At 34.9% G+C, this 20,302-nt stretch overlaps 2 protein-coding genes across 3 annotated transcripts in view; both read left to right on the top strand.

The window, feature by feature from the left end:
- The window catches only part of tax1bp1b (Tax1 (human T-cell leukemia virus type I) binding protein 1b), a 350,945-nt gene that overhangs the window by 175,979 nt on the left and 154,664 nt on the right, over positions 1–20,302 (top strand). The window lies entirely within an intron of this gene.
- The window catches only part of creb5b (cAMP responsive element binding protein 5b), a 166,510-nt gene that overhangs the window by 15,027 nt on the left and 131,181 nt on the right, over positions 1–20,302 (top strand). The window contains exons 2-4 of the mRNA XM_087286902.1: positions 3,378–3,455; positions 5,824–5,917; positions 19,006–19,127. Coding sequence (XP_087143028.1) covers positions 3,402–3,455; positions 5,824–5,917; positions 19,006–19,127 — 270 coding nt within the window. The 5' untranslated portion in view covers positions 3,378–3,401. The remainder of the gene's footprint in view (positions 1–3,377; positions 3,456–5,823; positions 5,918–19,005; positions 19,128–20,302) is intronic.

Below are 20,302 nucleotides of genomic sequence, written 5' to 3'. Positions count from 1 at the left end.
CTGTGGGGAAAACCAGAACACACTCACGCGTACATGGGGAGAACATGCAAACTCCACAAAGAATAGCCAACTGACCCAGCTGGGGCTCGAACTAGCGACCTTCTTGTAGTGAGGCGGTCCTGCTACCCACTGCATCACAGTTATGTTGAAATAAACTTATACATTTTCAAAACAAGTAAAGGATGAGTAAATAGTGACAGAATTTTTATTGTTAAGTGAACTCTCTTTAGAAGATGTTTCCGTATCTGTTGAATTTGTCAGCGCCCTTTAAATGAATTAATATGTTCTAAGTAATCACTGTGTTCTGTAAGAGTCACCATATGAAGAAATGGACCATTTTCTTTATAACAAACTGACAAATCTAGGCCTTTTATCACTGTCAATGTTAAACCATCATGTTTATTCACACAATTCAAAGGAAGGCATGAATACCATCACGTTCTCTGGAAAAACACTGACTTGCTATACTACTATGCTGTAATTGCTGAAACAGGTGGACATACCAAAGATTTCTCATATTTGTTGTGTTTAACGCCAGGGTTATTGTAGTTTTGATTGTTAACCCTGGTTTGCTGTTAGGGATGTTTTAATCCACTTCAGAGTGATTTTGAAGTTTCTCACACCTTTCTCTGTTTCAGAAAATAGAGTGATTTTTGGTGACAAATCTTATTTTGACATGTACAGTGCTTAGCATAATTGAGTACAGCACATTTTGAAAATTAATATTTGTATCCATTTCTCAGTGTATATAGGCAATGTATTCTGGTGCATTTGAACAAAACAGATTTATTAAACAGATATGTTTAATAAATAATATTCTAGTCGCCAAACATATTTAGAAATTGATAGATAATACCATAAAATTCAAGCCAAATATTGCAAAAAAAATTACAATCTACAACATTTCAACGAAATTGTTCCTTTTTTGCTTCTCTTTGATTTTTTTTTTTTAATATAATCATGTGCTTGGCTGATGTGTTTGTCTGTAAAAATGTTATTTACAGGAACTTCTTTAAAGATTTTTTTCTTTAGATTTTCCACCAGTGAATGTTGTTAGATTCATTTGATTAAATTTTTTTATCTATTGTGAATGTTGAATTTGGATTTTAATGAACTTAAAAGAAGGTAGCAGAGTGGCTCAGTGGTTAGCACTGTTGCCTTACAGCAAGAAGGTTGCTGGTTTGAGTCCCAGCTGGCACAGTAGGTATTTCTGTTTGGAGTTTGCATGTTCACCTTGTGTTTGCATGACATTCATCCGGGTGCCCCTGATTCCCCCACAGTCCAAAAACATGCGGTACAGGTGAATTGGGTTAACAAAATTTGCTGTAGTATATGAGTGTGTGTGAATGTGTGAGTGTATGAATGTTTTCCAGTATTGGGTTGTGGCTGGAAGGGCATTTTCTGCATACATAAAACATATGCCGGAATAGTTGGCAGTTCATTCCGTGGTGGCAACCGCTCATAGATAAGTGACTAAGCCAAAGGAAAATTAATGAATGAAAATAACCTTGCTTAAAGCAACCAATTTTATGTTTTATGACTAATAAATCATGTTTTGGAAGAAAAAACCCACAATTGTAGTTATCATTTATTAATCTATTCCTTTTCCTTCGGCTTAAAGCTGATTTATGCTTCTGCATCAAGCGCAAGTGTATGGTCTAGCGCAGCGGTCACTGCATATCGCAAGCTCTGTGATTGGTCAGCTTGATACCGGCGATGAGTGTAGGCGGTCCTGAGAGCTGCGAACTCGGTGGAGCAAGTGTTTACAAGTGTTGAGTCCCGTGAAGGAGCTCCAAAAGGAGACTTTTGTTTTGTAATTACTATAGGTGGGCATAGATTAATTTTTTAATCTAAATTATCTTGAAATTAATCTAGATGAATCTAGATTAAAATGGCTCATTTGAATTCTGCCGAAGGAATTCAGAATATGTGTGCTACCCAAAATAATGACTAAAAGTGACTCTTTGAGGACGGGTTTCTCAAGCCATGTGGTGCATTAGACTAGGGGCTCATCTACGTTTTCCAAAATGAATAAAAAACTGCTTGAGAAACTGTTCTACTATGATAATTGATGATGAAAATAAATGATGTTCAGTAAGATGTATCTGTGTTTACTAACTGTTTATTCAGCTAAACATGAATTTTGAACTGTAGGCCTACATAAGCCCAAAACAGCGATTTTTTTATTTATTTTAATTTTTTATTTATTTTTTTATTTTTTTATTTTTTTTTGATCACCTTAATTTGACTAAAGTCATTACTGAACTAAACAGAAATGGAATTAAGACATGTGGAGTATATTAGTGGCATTATTGACGTAAACACCAAAATCAAACTATTACTGTCATGTAGGACTTTTTCACATATTTTTCGAAAAGATCTACACACACGGCTGTCAGTAAAGGACCGCACACACACACACACACACACACACACACACACACGCACACACACACACACACACACACACACACACACACACACACACACCGATAAATGGGGAAGTTTTTTCTTTCTATTTGGCGTGCGTTATTAAATTCCATAACACTCTCACCAATCCTTACTCCTTATTTACATCTAATACCCCAGTTTGTCACAGGGGCATGAATAATATGTTCCTGAGTTAAAGTGAAACTGCCAAACTGCAGTTGAAGTCACCCAAAATTACAGGAAACACACATCTTAATTATGGTATTTTCTATTAAGGCTAATAACTAGACTACAGATGATGTCCATGTAAGCATAATCAGTAATGTCTTCAAAGTAAGTGAAAGATCCAGAAAGACACCCTGCTGATTTGATTCAAAAGGGCACTTTTTTGTCAGATGACTCTCGGGTCAGGCATACATCCGCGCTAAAAGTATAAATTAGGCTTTAGTCCGTTTATTCATCAGGGGTGACCACAGCGGAATGAACCGCCAACTTATCCAGCTTATGTTTTACACAGCAGATGACACTTATTCACACACATTTCAGTTTATTCAATTCACCTAAAGCGCATGTCTGTGGACTTTAGGGTGAAACTGGAGCACCCAGAGGAAACCCACACGAACACGGGGAGAACATGCAAACTCCACACAGAAATGCCAACTGACTCAGCCAGGACTCAAACCAGCAACTTTCTTGCTGTTAGGCGACAGTGCTAACCACTGTAGTTGTCATTATGTTTCGTGTGAACAGAGCTTAAACCTTTCCAGCTCTGACTATCCTTTCCCAGCTCTCAAGAAACCAAATACTCACTAAGATTTGGTAACAGCGTCTTCCCGAACCGCAGAGTTTTCTATCTCTGGCACACAATGCGTTAGTGACATAATGTGAGCGTGGGTCTTTATATTTTGGAGTCCTGGAGGCACCCCTGATTTCTGCTTTGTGTTCAGGTGTATGAGGAGCCAGTGACAGTGATGAACTCGGAGCAGGAAAGGCCGTACGTGTGCAGCGCCCCGGGCTGTTCTCAGGTGAGTCTGAGGAGACAAAGGCAAAGACGAACGGTCCTGTAACTCGAGAGAACTTCAGCTCAATGTGAAACGGCACCACAGACAACAACAGTGAAACACTATCCTGTTGAGGCAAATGGCATCCAGTTGGGTTTTATATGAATACTCGGATTGGGGTTTCTTTGGGTGAAGTGGAATCCCCATAGACATGAGAAATCATTTTAAGAACTGTCTTTTTTTTTTTAAATGCATGATTCCCGGTTCCTTCAACACAATGGTTCTGAATGGAGTTTTAACAAAGTAACTTACATTGAAAGTGTAACTAATAAAAAAAAAGAAAGAAAATAATAATAATAATAATAATAATAATAATAAATAATAATAAAATAATTAATAATAATAATGTAATGATACAATTAATAATAATAATAATAATAATAGTTATGGTTATTATAAAATTATTATCAATAATAATAATGATAATAACAACAATAATAAAAATAAAATTATCATCAAAAACATAATAATAAATGTATTATTATTATTATTATTAATTGTAACAACAACAACAACAACAACAACAACAAAAACAACATTAATAATAATAATAATAATAATAATAATAATAATAATAATAATAATAGTAGTAGTAGTAATAATAAAATGGGGAAATCACAGTGGGGCAGTGGGTAGCACGATCACCTCACAGCAAAAAGGTCGCTGGTTTGAGCTTTGGGTGGTTCAGTTGGCATTTCTGTGTGAAGTTTGTATGTTATTATTATTATTATTATTATTATTATTATTATTATTATTAATAATAATACTAATAATAAAAACAACAACAATAATAATAATAATAATAATAAAATTAATAACATCAATATTGATTATTATTATTATTATTATTATTATTTCTATGATAAAAATAATAATAATAGTAATAATAATAATAATAAATAAAGTACATATATAAATAAATAATAATGATGATGATGATTATGATGATGATGATAGTAGTAGTATTAAAAATTAATAAAACATTATAAAAAATGTATTATTATTATAGTAATAACAACAGCAACAACAACAACAACAATAACACCAATAATAATAATAATAATAATAAATAAATAATGATAAAACTTAATATAAAACACTTTACCTAAAATAAATATTATTTTCATCATTTAAATTTTGTAGTAATGTAGGTATTTGTAGTATTGTAGCATACTGTATTTTACAGTAGTCAAATAGCTTTAAACCTGAAATAATGATTTATAAAAACTACACTAGGTCAATGCAAGTCAAGTTTATTTATATAGCACATTTTATACACAATGGTAAATCAAATGCTTTACATCAACAAGATTAAAATAATCATAAAAGAATCACACAGTAAGTATAAGAAATAAAGAGACACATACTCTAGAAAAAGACTACAAACAATTATATTTTAACTCTAAATAAACCCTCTGACAGCACAAAAGACTTTATGTAAATATATTTTACTTACAATTAAAGACTATTCTCATTTATAAATAGATTAATAAACACAAAACTAACATGATCTCATGTTTTTCTAATTCCCTATCAATGATTAGGAGTTAACTTTATTTTAAAAAGTGTCATTAACAAATGATACATAAATAATTCAACAATTACATTTTACTAAAGCTTCAAAACTAAATCAGACATAAATAAGAAAAGATTCTATAAAATAAAAACTAATTCAACATATTTATAAAATGTAGTATCCATCATTTTCATATAAAACATGCACTTTATTTTAGAAATAAATATAAATGTACATTTTTATGCTTTATAATATGGATTTGATGGGACAATTTGCTTGTAATATGAATCAGACATGTAAAAGACTATGTAAAAAAGCTGCTGTTTTATAAAACATAAATATTTTTTCCATCCTTTATGTCACAAAGTATATTTATTTATTACTATTTTCTCCTTTCTGCAATCAGAACACACCTAAGACCCATTTTCAGATCACAATCCACCTGTTTTCAACCGCTCCTCAATTAAACAAGGCCTGTCGCAATCTGTCTGCGCACGTCAGTTCGTGTGAACCATTTTCACAAATACAATATTCTTTTCATCTGCTTTTTAACACCAATTAAGATAACATAATTACCATAATGAGAAGGTATTTCCAATCAGAAGGGTGTTATTGTAATCTTTTCAGACAGTTTTTGCCTAAGGCTCAGTCTTGTTGTACAAGTCAGTAAGTATAACGTTGGCAAAATAACTTTGCTCGATAGAGGCACTAATTGTAAGATTGTGTTTTTCAAGAACACAGAATAAAAAGAAGACAAGCTCTTTAGAGTTTTTTTGATTAAACTGCAACCTGTTTTTTTCCTGCATGTTTTTCCAGAGATTCCCGACGGAGGATCATCTAATGATTCATCGACACAAGCACGAGATGACCCTCAAATTCCCCTCCATCAAAAATGACAACATGCTGTCAGGTGAGACAGACCAGACACACACAACACACACATACACACACTATGTCTATGGTAAGCTCCCAGAAAGCATGAAAACCCAACAGGTGTGTTGTTGTGAATGTGCCTGTGTACAGGTTTATGCAGGGTTGTATATATTTATGTGTATGACTAGTTGTCCTTTATTAAGGTGTAAAATATACAGTATACCTAAGGAGTGTCCCTATAAACCATGTATACAGGTATGTGTTATATTTAATACTTTAAGAACTGTAACCTACTGCTAAACAGAAAAATTTCTGCAATTTTACAAAATAATTTACCAAAATACTTTTGTGTATCTAACATGATTTAACATTTTTTTATGTGGAACGAAAATAAATGTCCACACATTGTCATAAAAATTGCCATACTTGTGGTGATATAATGAAAACACCAAACTCAGAGCATCACGTCACTAGCTCTATCCCGGATGAGCCCCGAAATATTACGCCCCAAGTCTAGGGGAAAACAATTATGGGCATAAAAAACAAAAAAACGTCTTGGGTGGTGGATTTCCCAGAAGGAAACAAAGAAACAAAAAAACTTATATAAAAGTTCGCCTTCGGTCAACAACCAAACTCGGACACGGATTGTAGAAAAAAAATTGCAATTTAAATGAGCATCTCTTCAGGGTGGCCACAGGCCGTAATAACAAACAAACAAATTTGCAAAGTAAATAAACTAAATAACATGTTAGTCTTAAACGAAAAATACAGGAGGATATCCTTCCTCCCTAAACATAAACAAAGCCAAAAGTAACCAATATAAATAGGTAGGCCACCCCTACAAGCTACAATCTTGGAACTTTCCCCTACCTGCTACAATAGCACCAAAACTAAGCTCCTCGATCGAAAATGAGAGCCTATGGGATAACAAAAAACAAGAAGACAGGAGAAGAAGGCAGGACAAAGGAAAAGACACAATACAGTGCGCAACAAAAGTAATTAATTAAATGTTACTTATAACAAGTTTACTCATGGGATGTTTCAATTTAGCATTCCGTGTCATTTGCACCATGTGGCAATAAATTGTAAGCAATTTACTCACTTGAATACTTAATTCCACATTTGGTGTGAACCCAGCATAATAAATTGCAAACTTGACGTCATCAATTTGACAACTCACACACAAGCAAAGTTTCACAACACATGCAAATAGAAAAACGTGGTCTGCACAAAGTGCAGTAAACAGAAAGCAGAAAGTTTGTCACTTTTTGGTGTCCCCCGACACATTTTCATTGTGTTCTGCACTTTTTCCAGTACATTTCTGTTTTGCATGAGAATTCGAGTCTATGGGCCCTATCGTACACCCGGCGCAACAAGACACAAGACATGTTTGCCGCGATTTGTTTCTAATAACAGACCAGCGCGACCCTAATTTTCTAATTTTGCATCACATTGTTTAAATAGCAAATCCATTTGCACTACGTTGTGGGCTAATGTGTGTGCCAGTCTTGAAATGAGGTGTGTTAAGGCGCATCGTTGGCGTGTTGCTATTTTTAGGAACTAAAAAAGACTGCACGATTGATCAGCTGAAAGCAGATCTAAAGTTCAGTGCAAAGCTGGTTAGTTGTGCACCGTAAACTCTTACACATTACTTTTGTGTAGTGTTATTATTAGCAGTATTATTTATTTTATGCATATTTATTTTTGTTATGATAAAAACAGGTTTAGATTTGTCCACCTGTCAGGTTTTGTGGCATAGGACGTGTGTTTGGATATAACCAAAGACTATAAAATACACAAGACATGTTACTCGTATACTTTTGAATGGGGAAAGTGTAACTGTCAATATGGCGAATGAAGCCCAGCCTTCTATTACATGAGCCAATCAGTGATTGCTATAGTGCGAATAAATCCCGCCTTCTAGTATAGGAGCCAATCAGCAAATGATAAAGAATGACAACTCTCTGGGGGGGTGCTCGGACTAGATGTGTGTTTGTGTGAGACGAGCATTCAGAAATGACACTAAATAGACAGTTGCTGTTTAATTTTTTTGGTTATTTGTAATATGAAATGTATTCGTAAACTTGGCAAGTAGTTTTGGAGAATTTTTTGTTTCCCCATTCAAACATAATGCCCAAACATACTGCCCAAGATGCGTTTTAAAGATGGCCACCGAGTGAAATGATTATTAGAAATAGTTTTGAAACAAATCTTTGTTCTTAACAAACAAAATTAAATATGTAGCCTGATTAATGTCTTCAGTGGATTGGGAACAACACCATTTCCTTTTCCACGATAGTAAAAGAGTAAAGTAAAAGAGAAAGTGAAGAGGCCGAATAGAGGAGGTTTGTTCTTTATCCTTGCACTGCAGATGTTTTCTGACTAATAAAACGTTCAGTTGTTTCACTTGCAAAGTCACCATGTAAATAGCAAATGCATCATGACATGATGCAACTAACTCTTAAGGCTGATTTATACTTTTGCGTCAAACGCCGGCGTATGCTACGGCGTTGATGCATAGCCCTTCGCCGTGGCTGTCGGCGTCACTGACGTGCACCTCTCAAAAAATGTAACTACACGTCGCAGCAACGCGTAGCACAAGCTCTGTGATTGGTCGGCTTAGTACCGCTGACAAGTCTGGGCGGGACCGAGAGCCACGCGAACGGCGCTAGCCCAATGGAGCGATTGTTTACAAGTGTGGAGTCCCGTGAAGGAGCTCCGGATGGAAATTTTTGTTTTGTGTTTACCTCATAGTTAAAGTTCTTGCATGTCCGCTGGTTCCTGCCTCAAAATAAGTGAGTTTGAGCCACTTATACATCCAGGAAGTGTCCAGGAAAAGCAAACAGCAGCGAAGAAACACAGAGGAACATTTACACCTCACTGCCAACTAGCGTTTCGGAAGTGCTAATGCAGACCAACAGAGACAGCGTGCAGAAGTATTAATGCACAGCTACAGGCGTTGCATGCGCCAGGGGTTACGCCTGTCACTTGACGCAGAAGTATAAACCAGGCTTTAAAGGGAAGGGGAGATGAGACTCTGATTGGTTTAATACACATTATGCTCAAAACACACCCACAACTCACCCATGAGTTAGACCATGCGGCAGGGCACAAACTGTATTTTTCCGTCCATAAAATAGCAAAAGTGATTTCAGATGGCCTTAATGCTTTTGCACCATCCGCTTTAGACTTTGCACCTAGATCGTTCAAATAGAGCCCTATGTGTGTTGTCAGACTGATGAAGATATTTTTATTTCATTTGTTAGTGTTTTTCTATTTGCATGTGCTTTCGTAACTTGCAGTGCATTTGATCTTTCTCTACAACTGTAACATTTAGTCCCCTTTATGTGACAAAAACCATGTGCCACTTACACACACACATACATTCTCGTCGCGCCTGTCTTTGATTAGTGTATTAGGCAGGACGCATGACTTGGCAAATGCGTCGGTGTAGTTTTAAACGCAGAGCCATGTGGCTAAAATAATATTTGTGCTGTGCTCTGCCTCACTCCCCTAATCCCAGTCATCAAGCCGTACCATGAGCTCCATATCAATTAGACCTCCAGCACTCTCAGGGGATGAGGGGAAGGGGGACACTGGAGGGAGGAGAAGAAAAGACGTCTCCACAACAGTGATGAAAAAGTAGAGGATTCCAGGCTGCATATTTACAGATTGTACTCTAATGAACCAAAGCTATGTGCTCAGACTTTCAAAAAAGCAGCTAAACATCATTCCCAAGTGATGTTTAGCAGAGAAGGAAATTTTCACAGTATGTCTGATAACATTTTTTCTTCTGGAGAAAGTCTTATTTGTTTTATTTCAGGTAGAATAAAAGCAGTTTTTATTTTTATTTTTAAATCCATTTTTGGATTTAACTTTTTTAAAACTTTTTAAAACTTTTTTCCCCAAACTTTTTTTATTCCGGGACCCACCTAGGCAAGTAATTCAATCTCAAGACCCACCATAATATTTTAATATGGAAAAATAGGTATAAACATTTTATCCATTTAAAGCAGTCAAAAATATGGTGTGTGGCTTTTTGGATTTTGCGATTTGATATGCACAAAATGAGGCTCGAAGTGCTTTTTTTGGGATCATGGCTGTAACTGTAATAATTTTTTTGTTGTTGAAAAAGATACATCTTTTTTTATAAGAGAATATGATCAACCTTTGATCAAGCCCCTTGATTATGATCAAGCCCCGTCACATCGCAGTAAATTCCACTGCTAGTGTATATTGTCATAAGAAACTAAATAGCTTTTTGATCAACTACAACAAGCTGGGAAATCGTCAGATAAATATGCCAATGCAATTAACGTTATAGCTGAATAGATCTAATATTTACACATTTGCTTGAGGAAGGAATGATGGGGGTAGTTACATTACTATTACTATTTTCCATAAAATCTACGCCCTTCAAAACATTAGGTGTTGTTAAAACTAACAGATAGCACTATAGCTATTTATTGATTAGCAATCTGTCAACGTTGGGATGTAAAAAATATGGGACAACATGTAGCTTTAAAAGATAGAATACATAGCAAACATTAGAAAATATTGTCAATAAAATAAAAGGTTTAGCCTATTAAAATTAATGGCCTATACAGAAATTAAATAAAGCTTAAAAATCTATTTTACTTTTAATTGTATTTGCATATTGATTAAAGTTACTCAAGTTATTTAGTGAAGAGCAGCAAATGAATCTCTCATTGTGTTTTGTTTGATAACAAAGGTGTTCATGTAAGAATGCACAGATCTATAATGAAGCATTCGACTACTCTAGTAACTGTGCTCATTTAAGAGAAAATTAGTAGTGTTTAAAATAAAATACGGAGCAGGACTGAGCAAAAAAAAACAAAAAAAAAAAACACTTTTTCGAAGGTCCCTTACTGAGAGCTCAGCTCTGCATATATAAGTACACCTCTCGCAAATCTATGCAATCTATACAATATTAAATCTATACAATATAAAATTTGAGCATTAGATTAGTCAGTACAGAAGCCGAATCGAACAAAATAACTTAAGATAATGAAAAAAAAGACTAATGCTGAGTACACACCAAGCTCAGAGCATCAAGTCACTAGCTCTATCCCGGACGAGCCCCTAATTATTACGCCCCAAGTCTAGGGGAAAACAACTATGGGCATAATAAACAAAATAAGGTCATGTATGGTGGATTCACAAACAAACAAACAAACAAAATAAAAACGTATACAAAAGATCACCATCGGTTGAAAACCAAACGCTGACACTTACGCTGATTATTGGAAATTTTTTTCTGAGGTTTTAATTTATTTTTGCAATATTTAGCTTGAATTTAATTGTATTATTGTCCATTGCTGAGTGTGTTTGGTTACTAAAATATTAATTTAATAAATGTGTAATAAATATGTTTTGTTTAAATGCATCAAAATACATTTTGCAGTTTTACTAAATACTTTACTCTGTGTAATTTAACATTTTCATGTGGAGTGAAAATAAATGTCCACACGTTATCATAAAAATTGCAATACCTGAGGGGATGTAATAAAAAAATACTAATGCTGAGTACACACCAAACTCAGAGCATCACGCCACTAGCTCTATCCCAGACGAGCCCCCAATTATTACAACCCAAGTTTAGAAAACAACTATGGGCATAATAAACAAAATAAAGTCATGGGTGCATGGTGGATTGCTCAGGGGGAAACAAACAAACCAAAAAAACTTATGCAAAACATCCCCTTCGGTCGACAACCAAATGACACTTAGTTGAGTGTAATTGAATAGATGTATTGGAAAATTGAAATATTGTAGGTTGTAGTTTATTTTTGCAATATTTTGCTTGAATTTAATAGTATTATTTTTCTATTTCTGAATATGTTTGGCGACTAAAGTATTATTTTAATAAATATATCAGTTTATAAAATGTTTTGTTTACATACACCAAACTAAATGGCCTATAATCACTGAGAAATGGGTTTAAAGATTTATTTTCTAAATTGGATGAACTCAGTTATTCTGAGCACTGTATCTCTCTCATTCCACTCTTACACACACACAAATAGTGTTTTTAATTAGTTTACGTTCACTAAACATGAAAAATATTTTTTTTTACAAAACTAACTAAATTAATATTTATTAAAAATACAATCTAAAAATACAATATAATCACTGAAACATATGAAATAATATACAGCTATAATCATAAAATAATCTTTAAAATAGGCATGCATTTTGCAAATGTGCAATAGCTGTGTTTTTACAAAACCTGAACCCGAGCATTTGTGTTGGTTTGAAATCCAATTAAAATCTGATTTGCAGTCTGCACAGTCAGATCAGATTTCACGTATTTTGTCATTTGAGAAGTTCACCTTTGCCCCAGAAATTGAACTGTGTGACATTCACTTTACAGTTAATTACAAATGAAGAAACTAAAGAGGCGTTTTAAGTCAAAATGTTGATTATTTGTGTTATGCGTGTTCTAAATGCTCAAAGCGTGTATGCATGCAACACATGTTCAGTTTTATTCATCCTCCTTTTCCACAATAATAACAATATCTCGGCATTGTGCTGATGCTTACATCATTACCATAGCAAACGATACACCACATATTGACTGCACTGTCCGAAAAAAACAGATCACATTTCAGCACTTGCAAAATGGTGGTGCACGTCCTTTAGATTGGATTTGAAAAACAAATCAGATTTGTGTGATATTCAAGATTTTATGCAATTATGAGTTATGGGTGGATGGATAGAGGTTTATATATATATATTTCATCCATCATTTCATTCATTCATTCATTCATTCATTCATTCATTCATTTTCCTTCGGCTTTGTCCCTTTATTCATCAGGGGTCACCACAGCAAAATAATACGGCAACCTATCCAGCCTATGTTTTACATATCAGATGCCCTTTCAGATGCAACCCAGTACTGAGAAACACTCATACACACTCATTCAGCCAATTTAATTCATTCAGTGTATGTATTTGGACTGTGGGGGAAACCGGAGCACCCGGAGGAAACCCACACCAACAAGGGGAGAACATGCTAACTCCACACAGAAATGCCAACTGACCCAGCCAGCACTCAAACCAGGGACCTTCTTGCTGTGAGGTGACACTGCTTACCACTGCGTCACCACGTTGCCCTCCATTTTATTTATTATATTTAATATATGTTCACTTTATTGTTACACCATGTGACATTTGAGATTATTCTGTTTTCAAACTAAAACAAAATAAACAATATTTTAAACCTTTTCCAAAACCACATACAACTACACTCTATAGGATGTTATTTATTTACCCCCAATGGTTAAAAAAATGTGCTGCTTTTTTAGATAATTTTTAACCTTTAATGGGCTTTTTATTTAATTTTGAATGTCAACAGTCAGCTAATTTAACTGACACAGTTGTATTAATATGCTTATCTAATGTTGTTTTGCCGTTATAAAGTTTATTTGGGCTCTAACGCAATAATATTGCTGTTGTTTTTTTTAATCAAATGACCTCTCATGTCAGGTTTTATATATATGTTTTTATACAGCACTCTTATGATACGATGATACAAATGCGTGCTTTATAGCTGATCTATATAACTACTGCACTCATTATGATAGATCTATCTATCTATCTATCTATCTATCTATCTATCTATCTATCTATCTATCTATCTATCTATCTATCTATCTATCTATCTATCTATCTATCTATCTATCTATCTATCTATCTATCTATCTATCTATCTATCTATCTATCTATCCATCCATCCATCCATCCATCCATCCATCCATCCATCCATCCATCCATCCATCCATCCATCCATCCATCCATCCATCCATCCATCCATCCATCCATCTACTGCGCCGCTATATATAAGACTGTTTTTCTTTTCTTAGAATGGCTTAACTTGAAGTGCTGTAAAAAAAAAAAAAAAAAAAATTGGGTAATTTTTTTTAAGCTATATGACAACGACGCCCAACAGTGGATCTAACTTATAAATTTCAAATTTAGAACTTTCTTTATAATTGATACTTTTGTTGTTTGAAACGATTTAATTGATGTTGCAGTTTTATTAGCTTTAAAACAGAACTTATAAATGACACTTTAAACGTACTTTCCAACAACTCATATTCCAACAGCTTTCATTTATTCCATTATTTTTTGCTGAATATTATTAAAAACAAAACTAATATTGTATTATTATTATTCCCAAAATATACAGATACATCAGAATTATGCAGCTACTAACTAACAATGTTTATATACTATACTATACTATACTATACTATACTATACTATACTATACTATACTATACTATACTATACCATGCTATACTACGGCTGTCTTATCTGCCTCTGAGGTAACTTACTTGAATTGTCTACATCACTGCTCTTATCAAATGTCCAATGTGCATCATTCTCAGAGTCAATAAAACCCGTCTCATTCTCACATCTGCAGGAAGAACCCATTCTGTGCTTTTCTTCTTTCACTTACCATAGAGCATGGTGGTCCTAACCAATCCACTGTTCCATGTATTTATATACCTAATTAAAAAGTATTGCCATTAAAATTTTATCCATAGTGCAAATGCCATTAACATACAACTAATTAACATTATATTACTAGCATTCATGTTGTTGTTGTTACAACTTAAATATCACAGCTGACCTTGCTAGTTAGCTAACAAGCACATTCCATATTTGCAGTGTTGCCATTTGGCAACACATACATTTGATCGATTCACAAAATTTGAAGTTGATAAAAATCTTTTTTGAGTAGTGAATATGTCATCATATTCACGTCATGTCATCAACTTACTGGAGGTGATGTCTCAGATTTTTTGTGGATTTTTGTCTGACGTGAGTTGATTCTTTGTTTTTATTGACGTTTTCATTTGCATTCAGCAACTATTCACAATAAATGCCAGTCTTTCAGAGATCACACCACAGAAAAACACTGCACATCATGTGACTTAACCAAAGCACATCACTGGCTAAACTAAGGTCTTCTTTTTCCAACCAAAAAAAAAAAAAAACATAAAAAAATTGAATGATAGTCTTAAAGAAACAGCAGCAGGGAAATTAGCTTAAATATCATGTTGCCATTTTAACAGATAAAAACAGTTTCTCTACCTCCTGTGTTTTTTTTTTTTTTTGAGGAAATGATACACATATTTGAGATATTTAACTGTCATTCTCGCCTTTATTAAAAACATTGTCACAATTCTTTTGAAATAAATATTTCTTTTCCATATTTTGGACATTTCTATTTAGTAACTATTTATCTTTGTTATTCATTCTCTTCTATCACAAATATGGATCAGGGCTCCTGGATTCAATCCCATGATGGGATTCTACAAGCCCTGGTTGCGCTGTTCAGTCTAGACTGTAATATTCATCGTGGGTTTGATAAAGTACAAGATAATGAGTTACAATGTGGTTTCAGCAGTGGCTAGGAATCATCATCCCACCACAAGCTCAATAATAGGTGTGTGTGATTTCTCTGTGGAGTGTATTTGAGGGAAAGAGGCTGAGAGGTAGTGAGTGAAGGAACGCATGTGCACCTTTGTTAGCAAGTGAGCCACTGACAGAAGGGCCTGCATGTAAAAGAATGCTGCGTGAGTGAGAAACCCAAAGCTGATCCCAGAAATCTGATCTGCCACTCTGACAAGGGTAAATAATGAAACGGACAGAATCACAGCCTGAGTGGAGAAAGACACAGCATGCAGCTACACATGGATCCCCATCCACATGGTCCCGTCAGAAATTTTTACATAGCTTTTTGGGGTTTGTTTAATTTGCATAGGGATTTTATTGTGTATTTTGAGTTTGCAAAGACACTGAGTCGTTGTCACGATGCATGCATGATGTTATGCAGATCGGACATTAATGAGTGTAGTTTTATATCCTATATCTTTTTAGGGTGGGTTCAATCTGACATTAATACGCATAGTTTTTTATTCTATTTGTCTTAAAATGGGCAACATGGTGGCACAGTGGGTAGCACAATCGCCTCACAGCAAGAAAGTCACTGCTTCGAGCCTCGGCTTGGTCAGTTTGGCATTTCTGTGTGGAGTATGCACGTTCTCCCAGTGTTTGCGTGGGTTTCCTCCGGGTGCTCTAATTTCCCCTACAAGTCCAAAATTATGTTTCAGCAGTGGCTAGAAATCATCATCCCACCACAAGCTCAACAATAGGTGTGTGTGATTTCTCTGTGAAGTGTATTTGAAGGAATACTCAATACAGAGTATGGATTATGCTAACTCCACACAAAAATGCCAAAGTGACCAAGCCGAGGCTCGAACCAGCGACTTTCTTGCTGTGAGGTGATTGTGCTACCCACTGTGCCACCATGTTGCCCATTTTAAGACAAATAGAAAAAAAACTATGCGTATTAATGTCAAATTGAACCCACCCTAAAAAGATATAGGATATAAAACTACACTCATTAATGTCCGATCTACATAACATTTGTTATGCATCGGGACGACGGCGCAGTGTCTTTGTAAACTCAAAATAGTACACAATAACATGTGAATTGGGTAAGCTAAATTATTCGTAGTGTATGTGTGTGAATGAGTTTGTATGGATGTTTCCCAGTGCTGGGTTGCAGCTGGAAGGCCATCCAATGCGTAAAACATATGCTGGATAAGTTGGCAGTTCATTCCACTGTGGTAACCCCAGATTAATAAAGGGACTAAGCCGAATAGAAAATGAATGAATCTTTTAAAATGTATTTTAGATATGGGTAAAAACAGAAAATTATAACTTCATATATTTTGAATCTATTTAAAGTTACAATAATCTGAAAAAGCGTTATTATTTTTTAAAACCTATTTCCAGAGCATTTGAAATATATATAAAGATGAATGAATGAAACATGAATCAATATAAGTATTGCTTACCCATCAATGAAATTTACTAATCTTGTTGTGCACACTAAATTGCTCTAAGTGAAGTTTCACAATCTAATTTCAAGAGGAATACGTGATTTGATTGATCACAGCTGGTCTCTCATCTACAATCATTAGTTAGCCATCAGATTAATCCAAACTCACTATAAGTAGCCTGACTAAAACTACTCCCTTATGGGCATTTTTCATAGAAACCGCCCATCCATCCCATCTCCCCCTTTCCTTCTTTACCAGGGGGAGTTTTCGAAAACTATCTGATCTCGAACTCCCCTTACATGCATATCAAACTGGGCTCAATTATCTCAGAGTTTGGGGTTCTCACCAGGGACAACATGCCAAACCTGCTATTATTATCAAGCAATATCCAAGTGTGAACTCTTGAAACCCGAGTTTCTTTCTTTTGTTGACTGCAAAAGATGATATTTTGAATCATTCTCAAGCTGTCCTTTTAACTAAATGAACACCTTCGGACATGAACTATAATTTACGTTTCAGTAAAAAACTTTTTATTTTTTTCCCTGTTCTTGGACTAAATATGTTTACATAATAGACAAAATGTACAATCATCCTGATTTTAAAGCTTACTATCACAAACAGTCGCACTACAGACTCAGATTATTAAAAACACTTATTTACATTTAAAAAAATGCACTTACTACAGAAACAAGGCAGGAATCACATTGAGGGTTGACACAACAATAACAGGCAATAAACTAACTAAAACAGGGCTATCACTACACAAGACATAATTAAACAGATTACAAACAGCAGTGACACAACAGTTGGAGCTAATGATAATCAAAAAAACAGTAGGGAAACAAAACAAAGGGGTCACATGATATAAATATTGGGTAATATAAACATAAAAACGAATAGGCCTATTAAATCCAAACCAATAAGCACATGTTCTAAGACTTCACTCTTCAGGCTAATACTTCTTGTTTGAATTTTCTCAAAAGGTTTACAGTTATTTACATTTATAGATATAAAACTTTCCAATATATATTATTGGAAACCCCTAAAAAGCTGTTTTGATTAAGTCTTAAACGATGATTAAGATTATTTTGAATAATAAAAGCATTTTCCAAAAAGCACTTTAATCCAAAAAGATTGAACAAAAGGACATCTCTAACATAAGTGAGCTACCCTTTAAGTAGAAATTTCCCAGGACAGGCAAAGCACATCAAATTTTGTGCACAAATGGCTTGACAGAAAAACAAATTATAATCATATGAATCGTTTTATAATTATTGAATAAAATAGTTCTTTAACTTAATTTGCTAAGTAACCTTCAGGGTGGATCAAACCTCAAAGAATCAAATAATTATTTTTTTTACAAGTCTGTAAGACTAAATCAAGTTAATATTCAGGTTGTTCACTAAAATAGATCATTTAAATCGTTCATGGAGCTGAATGCAGTAAATAGTCTGTAAAAAACAGGTCGAAAATAAACCTGTGACTTGGCGTCTGTGCAGCGTCAAGCCGGGCAAAATTTCTAACCGGCATGTGACAGATTTCGATCGATCTGCGCAGCGCTAAACACACAAGGAATCAAACACAAGAGACACCAGATGACACAATACAACACAGACACCCCAGACATGTGACACTTTTAAATTGAATTAGTAAGTAAAATCCTTCTTTTCTTTATATAATCTATTGTCTATAGATAGCTATAGCTGGTCTTTGTATAATATTGGCAAACATCAATAAATGTGAATAAAACACTTGGTGATGATGCTTATGAGTTTGGAACAAACTTCTGCCATGTTTCTCAAATGACAACAGGCAGATGCTTACTGCGGTTTGATTGGATGACAGAAGTCGAATATCATAGACTGAAGGCTTTAAATTTAGTGAAATGCTTCTAAAACAAGAAGAAGAAAAAATAACTGACTTTTTGTGTCTATTGTAATGGACACAGGGTCCAAAAATAGAGATATCAACTGAATAATCACATTATTATTTTCTTTTCTAGAGCTGTTTATACTGTTGCTGATTTAAATGTAATTCATAATTGAATGATTTTATTGAATATGAGCTAACTTGAGCTAGATAACACTATTGTCTTTTCAGAATTTGTCCCATAATTGATGAAGTGTAAATCTCTGTCTGGCAATGTTTCCTGTTTATTATCATGAAGCTGCTTTAAATTTTATTTATAATACTAGAAAAAAGGTTGACATGACCTAAGTTAACAAACCCTGCTAAATGTTTCCAGACCAGACGCCGACACCGACACGCTTCTTGAAGAACTGTGAGGAGGTGGGTCTCTTCAGTGAACTGGATTGCTCCATCGAGCAGGAGTTTTGCAAGGCTCAAGAGGAGGAGGACAGTAAACAGGTGAGGTTATTCTGGCATGCCCATTACTGTCAATATTACACCATCCACCATAACAGTGACATGCAGGAGACTCTTATTTCTGCACTGATGCGCACACATGCAGCAGGCAGGTGGAGATTCTGTGGCTGAATCAGGTAAAGATACACCCAGAGATCAGATTTGGCATCTGAGCCTCTCCCAGATTGACAGCTGTGTTCATGAAGAGCATTGTTTGTCTGAATATCACCTTTCACCTAGGCAATAACACACTTTTGACCTGTGTCTACAGAAGGATTTAGGGCACCATAGTCTTGCTTCTGATGTAAGAGGCTTCCCCAAGGCCCAGGAATTTTTTTTTTCTGTGGTCACAGTTTGTCAGCTGAGATGATCAGAATTATTTCAACCTGGCATTTATTTTTATTTTGCCACACTCTACAATTTTTCAAGAGCACTTTCAGATATAATAATAATTCCTTACATTTATATAGCCTATTTCTGGACACTCAAAGCGCTTTACACATTTTTTTTAGGGAATCTTCTTAACCACCACACCTGGGGGATGGTTAGGAGGCCCTGATGGCCAGTGGGCAAATTTGGCATCCTGGGATTTTAACAACTACAGAGAGTCTGGGCCTTGGTATGACACAGGGGTCTCAAACTCAAATTGGCGGGGGGCCATTTCAGTGACTGACAATTCATAGGAGGGCCGTTTTAACATTCAAGCACAAGATGAAAGTGGAAACCTGACGTTATTGATGCATTTTAGGATAACAGACATGACGTTTATATTTCAAGCATCACCTGTCACCAGTGAGAATGCAAATCAGCACGTTTATCAAGTCACACATCAGCTGCTGAAATATATCTGTGGTTGTTGTGTGTATGGTCGGGCGTTAGACACACAAAGTCATTTTTCCACAGAGTATATGCAGTCAAAACTCTAGCTTTTTGTTTCTTGTTGTACATATTAAAGGGGGAGTGTAAATCGCTACGATAATACTAAAAATAATTGGCATAATAATTATTATTCTGTCGCAACCTATTCTATTGTCCCAATAGTGTAACAGCAGAAAGCAGTTTGGGTAACTTAAGTGACTTTACTGGCAATTGCTCTTCTCAATATCTTTCTTTTTTTTTTTGTAAAACTTCACCAAAGAAGGGAAAAGGATTCATCTTGTTGTACAATGTTACTATTG

This window comes from Danio rerio, chromosome 16 (assembly GCF_052040795.2).
Source record: "Danio rerio strain M-AB ecotype USA chromosome 16, GRCz13ab, whole genome shotgun sequence".
Taxonomy (NCBI): Eukaryota; Metazoa; Chordata; class Actinopteri; order Cypriniformes; family Danionidae; genus Danio; species Danio rerio.
Note: the sequence above shows the minus strand (reverse complement) of the source record. Positions and strands in the feature narration are given on the sequence as shown.